At 39.5% G+C, this 12,762-nt stretch overlaps 2 protein-coding genes across 2 annotated transcripts; one reads left to right on the top strand and one right to left on the bottom strand.

The window, feature by feature from the left end:
* Window positions 1–7,976: 7,976 nt before the first annotated feature.
* hint1 (histidine triad nucleotide binding protein 1) lies at window positions 7,977–9,532 on the bottom strand. The gene is made up of 3 exons (XM_030769020.1): window positions 9,359–9,532; window positions 8,690–8,794; window positions 7,977–8,298 (listed from the first exon to the last, which is right to left on the bottom strand). The coding sequence occupies exons 1-3, from the start codon at window positions 9,467–9,469 to the stop codon at window positions 8,134–8,136; spliced, it is 381 nt and encodes a 126-aa protein (XP_030624880.1). The 5' UTR covers window positions 9,470–9,532; the 3' UTR covers window positions 7,977–8,133.
* Window positions 9,533–10,090: 558 nt separating this feature from the next.
* Window positions 10,091–11,726, top strand: lyrm7 (LYR motif containing 7). Its single transcript, XM_030769531.1, has 5 exons — window positions 10,091–10,153; window positions 10,294–10,366; window positions 10,543–10,613; window positions 10,721–10,802; window positions 10,913–11,726. Exons 1-5 carry the CDS (start codon window positions 10,136–10,138, stop codon window positions 10,981–10,983), a joined length of 315 nt encoding a protein of 104 aa, XP_030625391.1. The 5' UTR covers window positions 10,091–10,135; the 3' UTR covers window positions 10,984–11,726.
* Window positions 11,727–12,762: the final 1,036 nt, after the last annotated feature.

A 12,762-nucleotide genomic window follows, 5' to 3' on the forward strand; every position in this document is an offset into this window, starting at 1 on the left:
TATTAGCAGTGCTATTATTAGTAACAACAGTCTTGACAGTGGTGATAATAGCAGTTGTCAGAGGAGCTGTCACAGTGATCGCAACTAGAGCTTCCAGATACCCTCAAAAGGTTAGTGATAAGGTGGGCCCTTAGGAATCACTGCGAACAGGAATCAATTCAAAGTTTTCACTTAAAGGTTTATCTCTCATTCTCTAGCCCTGTCTGTAAGCAATGTAAATGAAGAAGTGATCTGTAAAACCAAAATAACGGATAGGTAAAACACTAAACTTGCACTCAAAAAAACGAGAAGGAAAAAGAATTGGTTGAATACTTAAGATCGTAAAGACAAGGAAGCTAATCATATTTAAATAAGAGTCAATTGCATATAATCAAATATATCGTTTTTTTACTACTACCAATACAGATTTAAACAATTTGTGTATTTCAGTTTATAACCCTGAACATAGCATCCAAAATTGTGAGATGTGACCTCAAATATCTCTGATAATCTGCTGATTGCTGGTTGAGAGCATAGGTCCATTGCTTAAGTGATGTCTCCTGGCCCTTGGTTCACTATGCCATCTGCTAGCACACAGATAATGAGGGGATCAAGGTGGGTTGACAGACCCATGGAACTGTGTTGTGGGTGTAGCAACACACAGCAACTCTGTGGCTGAGATCATTAAGGAGGAAATACTTAGAAAAGCATCACCAGAGGTGACAGAGGAGGCAGCCTGCTGGCCTCAACTAAGGAAGAAAACAGCAGAGGCAGAGGTTAAAGAAAAGAAATGAGAATGAACCATTGTAAGGAAGGCCTTGGGCTAGTCATGGGATGAAGGCTTCTGATCGGTTAATGAGACTAATTTAGAGGAGGGTTGATGCAAAATTAAGAGAATGAAGAATCTGGTATAAACATAGTCCTCCCCCATGTGTATATATATATATATATAAGATTTGTGAATGCCATTGGATTGTTTTGGCTTCACACTACTTGTGAGAATTAGTGGTTAAGTAATTGGTATTGTTCGAGGGTGGGAGGCTGGCAGGGGTTGGTCTCCCCGTTGTTGCAATAGCAACTACCACTGGTTGGGGACAATGAGGAGATGACGTTGGTTGCCAGATTAGAAGTGGTTGGGTCTGTGGAGCATAGTGTGAACTTCTGGAACTGTTACAGCTCCCCAGAGAGGTCCTTGGCGGTTTGGTGAAAAGAAGCAGTGGGCGACTCCACATGTAGCAGAGGCGTCATGAGGCAGTCTGTGCCCTCCCCAGCCAGCGTGGGAGTTGCACAAGCAATGAGGAGTAGAAATATGAGAGAATTGGTCATGACTGAATTGTTAGAAAAGAGGATAAAAGACAAAAAAAATAAATTAAACTGAAGCTCCATTTGAAGCACCATTGATCAACCTCACAGATTGCTGGAGAATTTCTATCCCTATTTTCTCAACGTATTATGTAAGACACATTTTGAGTAATCCTCACTTGCTGGACTCTAGAGCCCTTTACTTTTCCATACACCTACCATAGGCCTCCACAATTAAAACACTTAGTCACGACAGTACACACAAACTCCATACTCACGTTCCCTAAACATCAAACAGTGTCTTTTGCTTTACATACTGAGGCAATATGTCCATATCCTCAGCAATTGTGACACCTCAAAGGAGAAGATACAAAAGGATTCAAATCCTCTCCTGGTTGTTGGTGAGAAGTGTTATGATAGGAGTTTGGTTTAATCTGAGGACTTTAAGCTTTTGCAGTTAACCATCAAGTATCACCTGCTGCACCCACAGCCCATCCTTCTCAAACGCTGAATCAGTACTTTGGCTTGAAGCCACTCAAGGGTGTAGTGCCCTAACATTTTCTTCACACCCTCCTTTTATGAAGTGACCCATTTTATTCCTACCAAGCCATTCTTTATTAACTTACCTAATCTATGCAGTTTGTTTGATTGACCAGTGAAATTATCCTGGTTAAGGAATTGTTTGCTTCTCAGCTCAATGTTCCTTTAAACAGCCGCACATAATTGCAAGGAACTACTGAAGTGCCTTTACCGACCCCATAATGTAATTAGCAGCAAAGCCAATTTCCTTGTAGATGGCTATCCTTCCTGATTTAATTTAGTAAGTTCCCTCAATGCACTGGCATGCAAACAAAAGTCAGCTAGCTCTGATTGTTACTACGACTCCTCAGAATGACCTTGCCAGAGAGAGCACTGTCTGTGGCTTGCAGTCCTCTATTGTATCCATATGCTTGGACTAGGTAAGCAATTCATGTATAAAGACAGCATGGGTGTGTACAATGCATGTAGGACCCAATGCATGTAGGACCTTTGCTTTCATCAGTGACTATTTGGGTTTAGAGCACTTTTGACACAGAAATATGAAAGGCCACATACTGTAATCATGCTTTATAAGAGCCTCATAATTTCTGAATTGAACAAATTACCCATTTAATGACCTCTTTGTGTAAAGGGCATATCTCATTAGCTGTAGATTACGTTATCTCAATGTCTAGGTTTACGCTTAATTAATATAAATGTAATTTTAACGAGGGGATGTGTCATCGATATCTGTGCAGAGTAACATTTTAATGCTCATTTGGCTTGTGGCTAACATTTATTCTTAGTGAATAAAGGGTGTGTAAGGTTGCTCTGGACGTCTCTGTGTTTTCAGTGTATGCTGACAGGTTCAAAATTAGTTTTAGTTCAGCTTACAAAATGGAATCCGGAGTCACACAGAGAGCACAAGTAGAGCAAAGAAAAGGAATATGGCCAAAGCAAAAAAAAAAGAGAGAGAGCGTAATACATACGTTTGTGATGAGAACAGCAGGTGGACCCAGAGGGGAATGAGAATGATGAAAACGGACACTGAGCAGCGGTAATAAAACAGTGGATGTCTCAGCAAGAGAAGGAGAAAGAAGACAATAAAGAACGATGGAGAAAAAAGGAAGTGGCTGAAAGAGGGCATGAGGCAGAGGGCAGGAAGGAAGGAAAGAGAAAATCAATTGAGGGATCGGTGAGAGGGACTGAGGCAATGTTCTGTTTTTCACTTTAGTTTGAACCAATGAGGAGGAGAGATACGCAGACAACATTTATGATGAGCTTAGAATTCTCTCTGTTATTTAAGGATTAGAGTAGAACATTCAAGATATCAAAATCTGGGAAATTTCAAAAAGAATCAGCTAAAAACCTGGTTATGTGTGATTTCAACACGCTGTCCAGCAGATCGCTGACAAGAAAAAATGACAGAAAGAAAGCTCCTTCACCTGAGAATTTTACTCTCATTTCTGAAGGATACGTAACATAACGAGAATAAGTCACATTAATTTATGAACTGTTTTGACAACAGTGAGCAAATACAAAAGACTACATTTCTCCTTTGTTCATCTTAGTTCAAAATATTAGTGCTGGAAAAGGTTATAAAGCAGTTGTGATCACTGAATGAGATGTCTGGCCCTGTATTTATAACTCTGAGAGCAGAGTGGTGACTGATTACGCTTCCCCAACCTCTTCCTTCACCTCATCAAACAAGACTGCAGAATTTAAGGAGAGCAGCTTTAATCAAACGTCTCTATAACTCATTCCCTCCTCCTTGGAATAGTAGTTTGACACCTCTGACCGACTAGGAATTGTCGTGCGGTTCATTTCCAGAGTGACTTTGTTTTGTGAATATTAACGAAAAGACAGTGCTCCTTGTTCATGGTAAGTGCCATAAGATTAATAAGTGAATTTAAGTTGATCCAACAGGCAGAAGTCTATTATTGCTGTAGTTGAACCTGAAGTGACCCTTTTCGGTGTGAGGCGAATGAGTCTGAACAGATGAAGTGTGCTTTGAGGAGAAGTGAGAGCAAGTGATTTAGAGCTGCAGCAAGTCCCCATAAATTACCTGAGCAACACAACACACATCCACACACATCCATCTCCCATGATGTTCCTTTCCAATCACGTGCCTTCAAACTATAGAGCTGTACTTGTGTTGGGTTAAGAATTTTGCACCTTTTATGTGGATCCAAAAGTTGGGACAATAACTCATCATAAGTGTGAGCAGCTGTATTTGTGTTGCGCACAATATCTGATCAAAGGGTATTGTTACCCATTGTATTAGAGGTGTTTGTTTGAATGAGAAATGGAGAGAGGAGATATACATGACACAAGAGATGGGAATAGAAATACTTTTTGAATAAAAGTGTTGAGGACTTGTCACTGGACATAAAGTTTTGCAAAATGGACTCTTGACAAGGGAACCTGTTTCATTATAGAAACATGGTCACCTCAGATGTGTGATACTGGTTGATTATAGTTGTAATGTTATTGTTGTAATGGATTAAAGAAGTATGACATTCTGCAATAGCTGCAGCGGAGTGATGCTGTCAGAAAACCAAAACTGTCGCAGGACGCAAGTGCGCAACACAGGATTTTATTCAAACAAAAGGCAGAAGGAAACAAGGAACTTAGAAAGTTCAACAAGGTCTTTCTCACAATAAATACAAAGAGGTTCGTCTCAAGTAGTATCAGGCAAAGGTCTGTAGTGCGTAACCGAGAGTAGACTTCGCAATGAATGCGCACAACTAAGGAGTATAAATAGGGAGGAAACTTAATGAAATTAACAAGTGAACAGGTGAAGGTGGTGAGTGATGATCAGACTGGTGATCAGTAGACCGGCGACGCTGAACGCTGAGTGGCTGAGGCCGACAAGGGGGGAGGCGAGGTCGTTACAGATGCTGAAATAAAAAATCCTCTTTCACTGTCAGCGAAGTAACATTCTCGTTTTGTCCTATCAGACAAACACGGTCCTGGCTGTTTTCATGATGCCATGTTCACTTAGTTTTCTCCAGTTTATTCTTTTACCTTCTGCATAGATGTCAGTGCTGCGCAATATCAACAGGAAATGTAATTAACCTGGAGAACATGCAGTTATTTTGTCCAAGGAGCTAGTGTGATTTATGATGTCTACTTTCATGGTGAATGCCTGTTGTGGATTTATCGTCCAATGAACGTAATTGTCCTCCAGACCCACCTCTCTCTCTGAAGTAACACTCAGTCCATCAGACTCGCCCTGTCTGAAATGTGGCAATAAGATTTGTTATTACTTGTATTATTGTGACAGACTGTTCACGCTGGTTGTGCTATCTCTATTTCACCTGGCCACATGCACTCTTGGCTGTGGCTCTAAAAGTTACAGAACGCTCTTCTCTGAGGCATTACTGAATTCTCCATATTTCAGTTTTATTAGACTGACTCAGGAGGTAGTCTATGATGAAGTGTGTGTGTGTGTGTGAGTGTGCGTGTGTTGGAAGATAACAGAATGTGGATGTCTTTTGTTTGGGGACAGTTCCCAGACTGCCTCCAACACTTGAGCTTCTTAGTTAAATTTTCACTCCAGGGCACAGTCCGTACTCTTCATGTTCTGTTTTTCACTTCAGTTTGAACCAATTTAATTTTAAAACATGGATTATTCTTAAAACATTGGGTTCAGACACTGCTTTTTTTTTTTTTTTTTTTTTTTTTTTTTTTTTTGCAAAGAGTAACTTTGACTGTCTTTGATAAATAATTTAATGTCACCATGCCCCAGACTCCCTCCGTGCTTCTTTTTAGGGAGCCTGGCAACACAGTCTTGTATATCATATGTGGAAATAGGACAAGTGTTAAATGAAACATTCATTCACAAAGATGAAACATTCATCAGAATGACCAGCATTCTGACTCACTGCAGGATGGACCTGAATCTGGCCCTGCAGTGAAACCACTGCGACTGGTATCCTGTCTGAAGATGCATTGGAAGTGCCCTCATAAAATGTTAAAGGTTTTTCTGGGGGAAGATTGACTCAATGGCCTCAATAATTGATTGCCTATGAAACTGATCATGCACAATGGCAATGGCAATGGCAATGCTCTCCTTTTTTTACTCAGAGAGCAAAAGTTAAGTTGATGGTTTAACATGAAACGATAAGCATTAACCTCAGTGAGATTTTGTTAGTGGAATTTGAAAAGGTAGAGACAGTCTTTCAAAGTTTTTTTTTTCTGAAATGTTTCAAACAGACTGAGTGATGTTAAAGAGAACCCTGAAAAAATCTGCTGATTATCATCTAAGCTGGAGCTAAAATAAGTAGGCTCACCCTGGGTGAGAAATGAAGTCCTCACATAACATAATAAAAAGCAATAACTGAAGTTTCTGAATATCCCACTGGTTGCAGATAGAGTGTCAGGGTTTCACATTCGAAGAAGCTGGGCTGTTTATGAAAAGAACTGTTGTTGATTACTTGATGAGCACCACCTGCAGTTAAGGACCGGAAGTTTCCGAAAAAGAGGATCTGCTCTCAGATTAGAGTGGGAGCACTTCTGAAAAGATGTGGGATGTTTTACTAAAGACATTTTTTTAGGTTTTCCTGCCTTGTAATGAACTGTATATTCCTTCCAAGAAAACAGCTGCAATTAATCTTTTTCACTGATGGAGTTATGAAGCTATCTTGGATATAGCCATTAATACCTGTAAGTTACAGAGCATTTTAAACTTGCAAAACCCTAAGTTGGTACTGTAATGTCTTGAAAACAGTGATAACTTATTAATGATTCCACTGAAGTGTTACTTTGAAATAAGTGAGGTGAAAGCATACTATTTAGACAAATCTCAAGACCAAACACTGCACAGGGTGGACATCAACTGCTGTCTCAGACATTCCCATGACTATATGTGGTTATGACTCCTCATACTTGGATGGACATCTGTGACATACATGATCTCTGTCTTGCCCTGTTTAGTGTGGTTGATCTGGATTTGAATAATGATGGAGGATCTACTAGAGGGATCACTGTACATCAAGAACCTACCAGATGCCACTGGTCAATTCATTCTCAAATTAGTTTTGGAGTATTAAAAAAAAATGTTCATTTCAACTGTTAGGATCATAAAAAAGTCTTCAATGTTATCATACATGGCACCAAAAAAGGCATCACCATCATCCATAGGTGTTTAAACACCTACGTTTCAAAACACTACTTAGCCGTATCCTATTAATTGTGCTTAACGTGTTCACATTATACAGAGCGCCAATGAATTGTGGAGGAGCGAAGAAAGAGAACACAGATTAAATTAGCATACTAATAGCCTGACGGGATGAGGGATTTCAGGCAGCTCATTTCAGAAGACGCACATCATAGATCCCTGTTTCACAGGAGCTTTTGTTCTGGGCTCAGTGGCTCAGGAGCATGCCAAGTGCTTTGTCTCACTCCACCCCTCTTGTGGCCTGCCAGCACATTGCAGTGAACTATTTTTAGAAGCTCATATAAAATGCCCCTACACCTACTCTAGATGTCTTGTCACTCAACGCACAGACATTATCTTAATTCTCAGCATTGAAAGAAGACATTCTTTTAATTTGCATAATCAAGATGCAGTCATGTTGTTCTAAAAAGCAATTCTCTTATTTGGTGACTTAAGATTGCACTGTGAAGAACTTCTCACAAATACATCTGATCCCAACATGGAACTCTGGTGCTGTTCACTCTGTCCTTTCCCACACTAAACTCCCTTCCAAAAATGCTGGACTGTATTTCAAGATATTTTATGACTTGATCGGTTCTTCACGGTAACAAATGCCAAAGGAAAAAACAGAAACTTTATTTAACAATCCAGTCTGATGAATCAGCTCAGTCAAGCCCTCTAGACAAAGAGCAAGCACTGACAAACCTCTCGGTTTTTTTGTGTCTGTGCCTCCTTGATAGGCGCTCCAATAATAATCTCAGAGAACAATGGCTGGAGAACATAATTAAGACACTGAACAGACACAGCTTTTCCCCAAGTGGAAGTGCTAACTTATTCCACTCATGGTGTCCACATAGATAAGCACATACAGCACACGCGGCACAAAAAAGAGGCTGTCGCACTGCTAGCACCAAGCAATGCATCAACAGAATGACAGTTAATAGCAGAGTCTGTAGACGGAGAGTGATTCAAGTCATACCATTTTTTTTTATTGACAATGAGAGGCAGTCACATGGACTTTTATGAAGTGCTTTTATTTTATATGGGCATTTTCCCCCATACTGAGTCTACACACCTGGCATATGGTTTTAATGTCACATTTGAGTGAACGTTTGACTAACAACAAGACAGAATTACAGTTGTACACGTTGGATTGGGGAATCAGGGACACGTTAGCCAGGAGGCCAGCCCATCTGACGGCCTCCCAGGACGTGAACATGGACATGGTAGACAGACTGACCCCCATCTGGGCCTTCATTGACCACCATTCGGTAGCCTTTGGGTAATCCCACCTGTGCTGCACACTTCCTGGCAACAATCATGAGGTGTCCAAGGAGCTGCATTAATAATAGAGACAGAGAGACAGTCATAATGAGAGAGAGAGAGAGAGAAACAATTAAAAAACTAAAACCAGATGTTTAAAACAAAATGTTACTGGTGCCACTCTTGATTACAGGCTTTGTTTAATGACAACTGGCTTGATGCATTGTCTCCTCTAGTAGATCTTAAAGGAATTCAATAAGTATAATCAGACATAAGGCAGAATTTGTCAGTTTTACTATAACTAGTCATCCCAAAGGCAAAAGAAAGACTGTAAGGGTTGAAGAGTGATTTGGCACTGGGCATATGTAAAGCAAACATTTCATCATATATACTGTACTTTTATTAACCTGATATCGGATATGGGATATATCGGATTCGGATATGGGATAACCAGTCAATACTTACAGCAGCATCGCTGTCCTCTGCTTTAGAAATCTGAGGAATCGGCTTTCTTGGGACAACTAAAAAGTGAGTTGGGGCCTGGGGAGCCACATCGTGGAAAGCTATGCACTAAAACAGAAATTAATCATTAACAGGTCTGTAAACAGCTATCTGTCAGTCTGAGCTGTCACAGTGCCCCGCCACAAGAGAATATAATCAGCAAATTAATTTATTTCTCTACCCTATTGTGTTTTGAAAGCAAGCTCAGCTTTAATGTTAAACTGTTTGCAAAACTAAAGCAACAAACGTCGACTTGTGCTACGGAGAAAAAGAAAAAAATTAATTCGTGCAATCCGCAAACATCCAACTACCCCCAGAACATTCTGGCACGCGCTGCTTCAGGCTGAACGCAACTCTTACTTTATTGCTGCAGCCCCTGTGCTGACTATCCACCACAAGCAACAAAATAGCCAGTCAAACTCGAGGATTTATATGCATAAACCGTGTCTCTTGCAAGACAAAAATGAGGAACATGAAATTAAGGGAAAATAAATTATGATGTAATGTTATATCCACATAGCTAACTACTTAGCTTCGTTAGCCTGCTCATATTATAAAGCATGCAGACCAACGTTAATATGTATCACCTTTCAAAGAAAGCATGCATATTTAATAGTAATACTTCCAAAATACCTGCTCATCTTCATATATTATTTTGGCCGGAATTTCCTTGCGGATTATTTTACCAAAAATTGTATCTCCTCCAGGCTGTGCAGACTGCGCTTTGGCGATTTCATCAGCCATAGCGGTAGTATTTCTTTTTTTTACTTTCGATCGCCGCCTGTTCGTCTTCCTCTTCTTCTTGAGGTTTAACAACCAATGCGTCAGCGCGGCACCGCCCCCACTGAATTGCAACCGGCCAAAACACAGCCAGGACCTGACTAATGCATACTTTGGATTGACTAGCTTTGACTATTTGAGAAGAATTCAGCGCATCTTAGTATAAATACTTGAATATCACAACTTTTATACTAATATGACAAGATGATTCACATGAGCTAGTTAGCTGAGACTTAAATATCAACTGATGTTTTGATTACATAAGACGTTGTTTTCCGTTTTATCAGGCAATGGCTGAGCGAGATCCACAAATTACACTCTGTTGTGACCTTATCACTGAAATTTGTCATCTAAAACTAGTTTTCGTACATAAGCCAATTCATAAGAACAAATCAGACTTGTATATTCCTTAAGAAGCACATTTTCGACAATGCACTCGTATGTGTACATTTGCAACGGCGTTGCAGAAAGGACTGAACGCCTTGCTTTATTCTCCATCACAATAGATGGCGGTAGTGCACGCTATCTTTGGACCGTACTCCCTTAACCCAAAGAGAGGAAGAAGCAAAGGTAACCATGGTTGGTATCTTCTAGTATTTTTCGGCAAAGCGCTAGCGTGTAAAAGTCAAAATGGAGAGTCGTCTCAAGGTGAGTTGTGGTCGCATTGTTTTTAAAATCTGTCAGTTTATATATCATATTACAATATATGTGCTGACTTGTCTTACCTATGAAGTGTTTACTCTCTAATAGATGACAATTGTTCATGGCATGCTGTGTTTGTCCTTAAGGTTCTCCGGGTGTTCAAAGCGTTACACAGAACAAGAATGGAGGTGTTCAAAGATGATCACAGAGCTCTGACAGGTGCACTTCATGCAAAGATCTTTCAGTTGGCTGTTATTTACAAAACTACTGCTTTTCGTCAATGTTAAAATTTAAAAACTCAGCTCAGCGGGCAGAACGTCATAAATTGACCCTCCTTATTGTGGCAGAATGCAGTGATCGCCATCTAACGCTTTTTTTGTTTCCCTCTCCCGAAGCTGCTAGGTTAAAAATAAACGAGGAGTTTAGGAAAAACAAGCATGAAACGTCAGAAGAAAATATTAAAAAGGTAGGCCACCTGTTGTATACTAGAGAGTCCTCACAACAATTAAGTGAATGCAAAAAAAGGTTGTAGAGCACACATCACTGAAAAGCAGTTTCTCATCAATTTTTCAGATGATCAAAATCGGGTCAGATGTTGAGGCGATACTTCGCACGTCTGTAGTTCAGGGTGAACACATTGGAGACAATAGAATTAGTAAGTGGTCCGATTTAACCAGCTTTGTATTTGACAGTTGTGAAATAAATATCAAAGTAAATGACCCTTTCTCAGTTAATGCTCACCAACTCTTCTGTTTCCATGTGCAGTGCTACGACCTCGAGAGAGTCTTCTCCTGGAGAATGTGCCATATTGTGACACACCTAGGAACAAGTCATGATTTGGTGGATTCATAAATTTTACCACTCACAGACTCCAAACATGCCACAGTATCATATTGAGAACACTCATACCATTCTTATGGACAGTATTGTTCAGCCCTGAGCCAAGAACCAAAACACATAAAAATTTTCATTTTGACTGAAAACCATCACATTGATGAAAGATGCAGAGGTATGGATATTAAGGAAACTGAATTGTACTGCATGGATTCTGCTGTGAAAAAATCAGATGGGCCCCATATTGTAAATATGTCTGATTGCTGTTCTGTCAAATGAATGTTTTTGTCTTGAATGAAAAAATAGGTATTGAGATCTTCATTTGACAATATTGCTTGGTTTTCATGAGCATTATGTAATATTCTGAGCTAAATTAATACCCCTCTTAAAGTCACGTATCATATGAAATATCCTATAGAATTCTTAAAATGTTTGGATTTCAGAGAGGGTTGACAAGCCCAGTGTGGTGAAACATCCCTTATTCTGAGTAAATGATTTAATTGAAAAAACTTCATGATCACTGACTGCAGACAATGCCTGTCTCACATTAGAACAGGCAATTGATGAGAAATGGTTCAAGACAATTTCATAAATGAAGCTATTGTACAAGCAAATCAATGAGTATTTTCATTGAAGTGGCCATGTCCTGCATGTGACTATGATGTGACTGTAGTCATATTGACTGTTATGTGAAACTCTTCAATACAGATTAGTTCTATTAGATTAAAAATTTAATGTAGTCTTATTATTAGCATAGAAAGGTTCTATCATTGCATCTCAGTAAAATCAACATTTCTCTGACCATATGTCCCAGACATTTTGTTTCTTTGAGGCCGTGCCTGTGTTTATAACTTTTGCAGACACGTTTGCATATATCCAGCTGAATTCAGCAGTTATCACACATGCTATACCATCTGTGCCAAATATGACAGTCCTGTAGATTCATGGATATGAAGATTCAGGATACGATAGTCCTGTAGATTCATTCCCTAAGTTGCTGGTGATCAGTAACATTTCAAGATACTACCTGTAAACAAAAGTCGGGTCTTTTAGTAGGGATGAAGAGGGATCAAACTGCGCCTTTGTGAGCCTTTTTTTTTAACACACTGGTTTTCTTTGTTTCTTCAACTGTTTCTTTCAGCTGGTGCATGATGCTTCATGTTACAGTTGAAGATATTTAGTAAGCTGTCAGAAATGTCTGCTTTCAGCATTTATTTGAATAGCACCTCAAGAAACAGTGTGTGTGACCAGGCTTTTGAGAGACAGAGACATTCCTGTTAGAATATACTCAGAAAGTTTTCAGAAATGTCTCTGTATGTTATGCACATGATTGCCCTCTACTAGTAAAGTCCACCAGAGGTTTGACATTAACTTTTTAATGCCTGCCTCACATGGCAAGCTGTTTTGGTCCACTAAAAATAAGAATCACATGATGAGCCTATTTAGACTGTTGGCTTAAAACTGTCAGCATGTCTAACACTATGAAACATTATGCTATAACATACATATCAGTGGTACATAACTAACTTCATTTACATTTATTAATAATTCCTGTATGCACATCACATCATCTAACCTCTCTCCACGGGATATCCACAGTCTTCCCTGCTCTTTAAATGTGTCTTTTACAATTGTGACCAATATTTCCCTCAGATATAATACAAATTACACAACATCTTGCAACTAGTGCAGAGTTCCTAAGGTAATGACAGAAGATTGAAAGATTGATTTCAGGATACTGAGAAGCCAAACAACAGACAACAAAAATGGACTGGGAAATC

This window comes from Chanos chanos, chromosome 3, assembly GCF_902362185.1.
Source record: "Chanos chanos chromosome 3, fChaCha1.1, whole genome shotgun sequence".
In the NCBI taxonomy this organism is placed as follows: Eukaryota; Metazoa; Chordata; class Actinopteri; order Gonorynchiformes; family Chanidae; genus Chanos; species Chanos chanos.

Coding starts and splice junctions, on each gene's coding strand:
- hint1 (XM_030769020.1), bottom strand. CDS start 9,469: ATGGCTGATGAAATCGCCAAAGCGCAGTCTGCACAGCCTGGAGGAGAT. Junction 8,795..9,358: donor TAATATATGAAGATGAGCAG/GTATTTTGGAAG, acceptor TTTCTGTTTTAG/TGCATAGCTTTCCACGATGT. Junction 8,299..8,689: donor CAGAGGACAGCGATGCTGCT/GTAAGTATTGAC, acceptor TTATTAATGCAG/CTCCTTGGACACCTCATGAT.
- lyrm7 (XM_030769531.1), top strand. Junction 10,614..10,720: donor CAGAAGAAAATATTAAAAAG/GTAGGCCACCTG, acceptor TCAATTTTTCAG/ATGATCAAAATCGGGTCAGA. Junction 10,803..10,912: donor CATTGGAGACAATAGAATTA/GTAAGTGGTCCG, acceptor TTCCATGTGCAG/TGCTACGACCTCGAGAGAGT.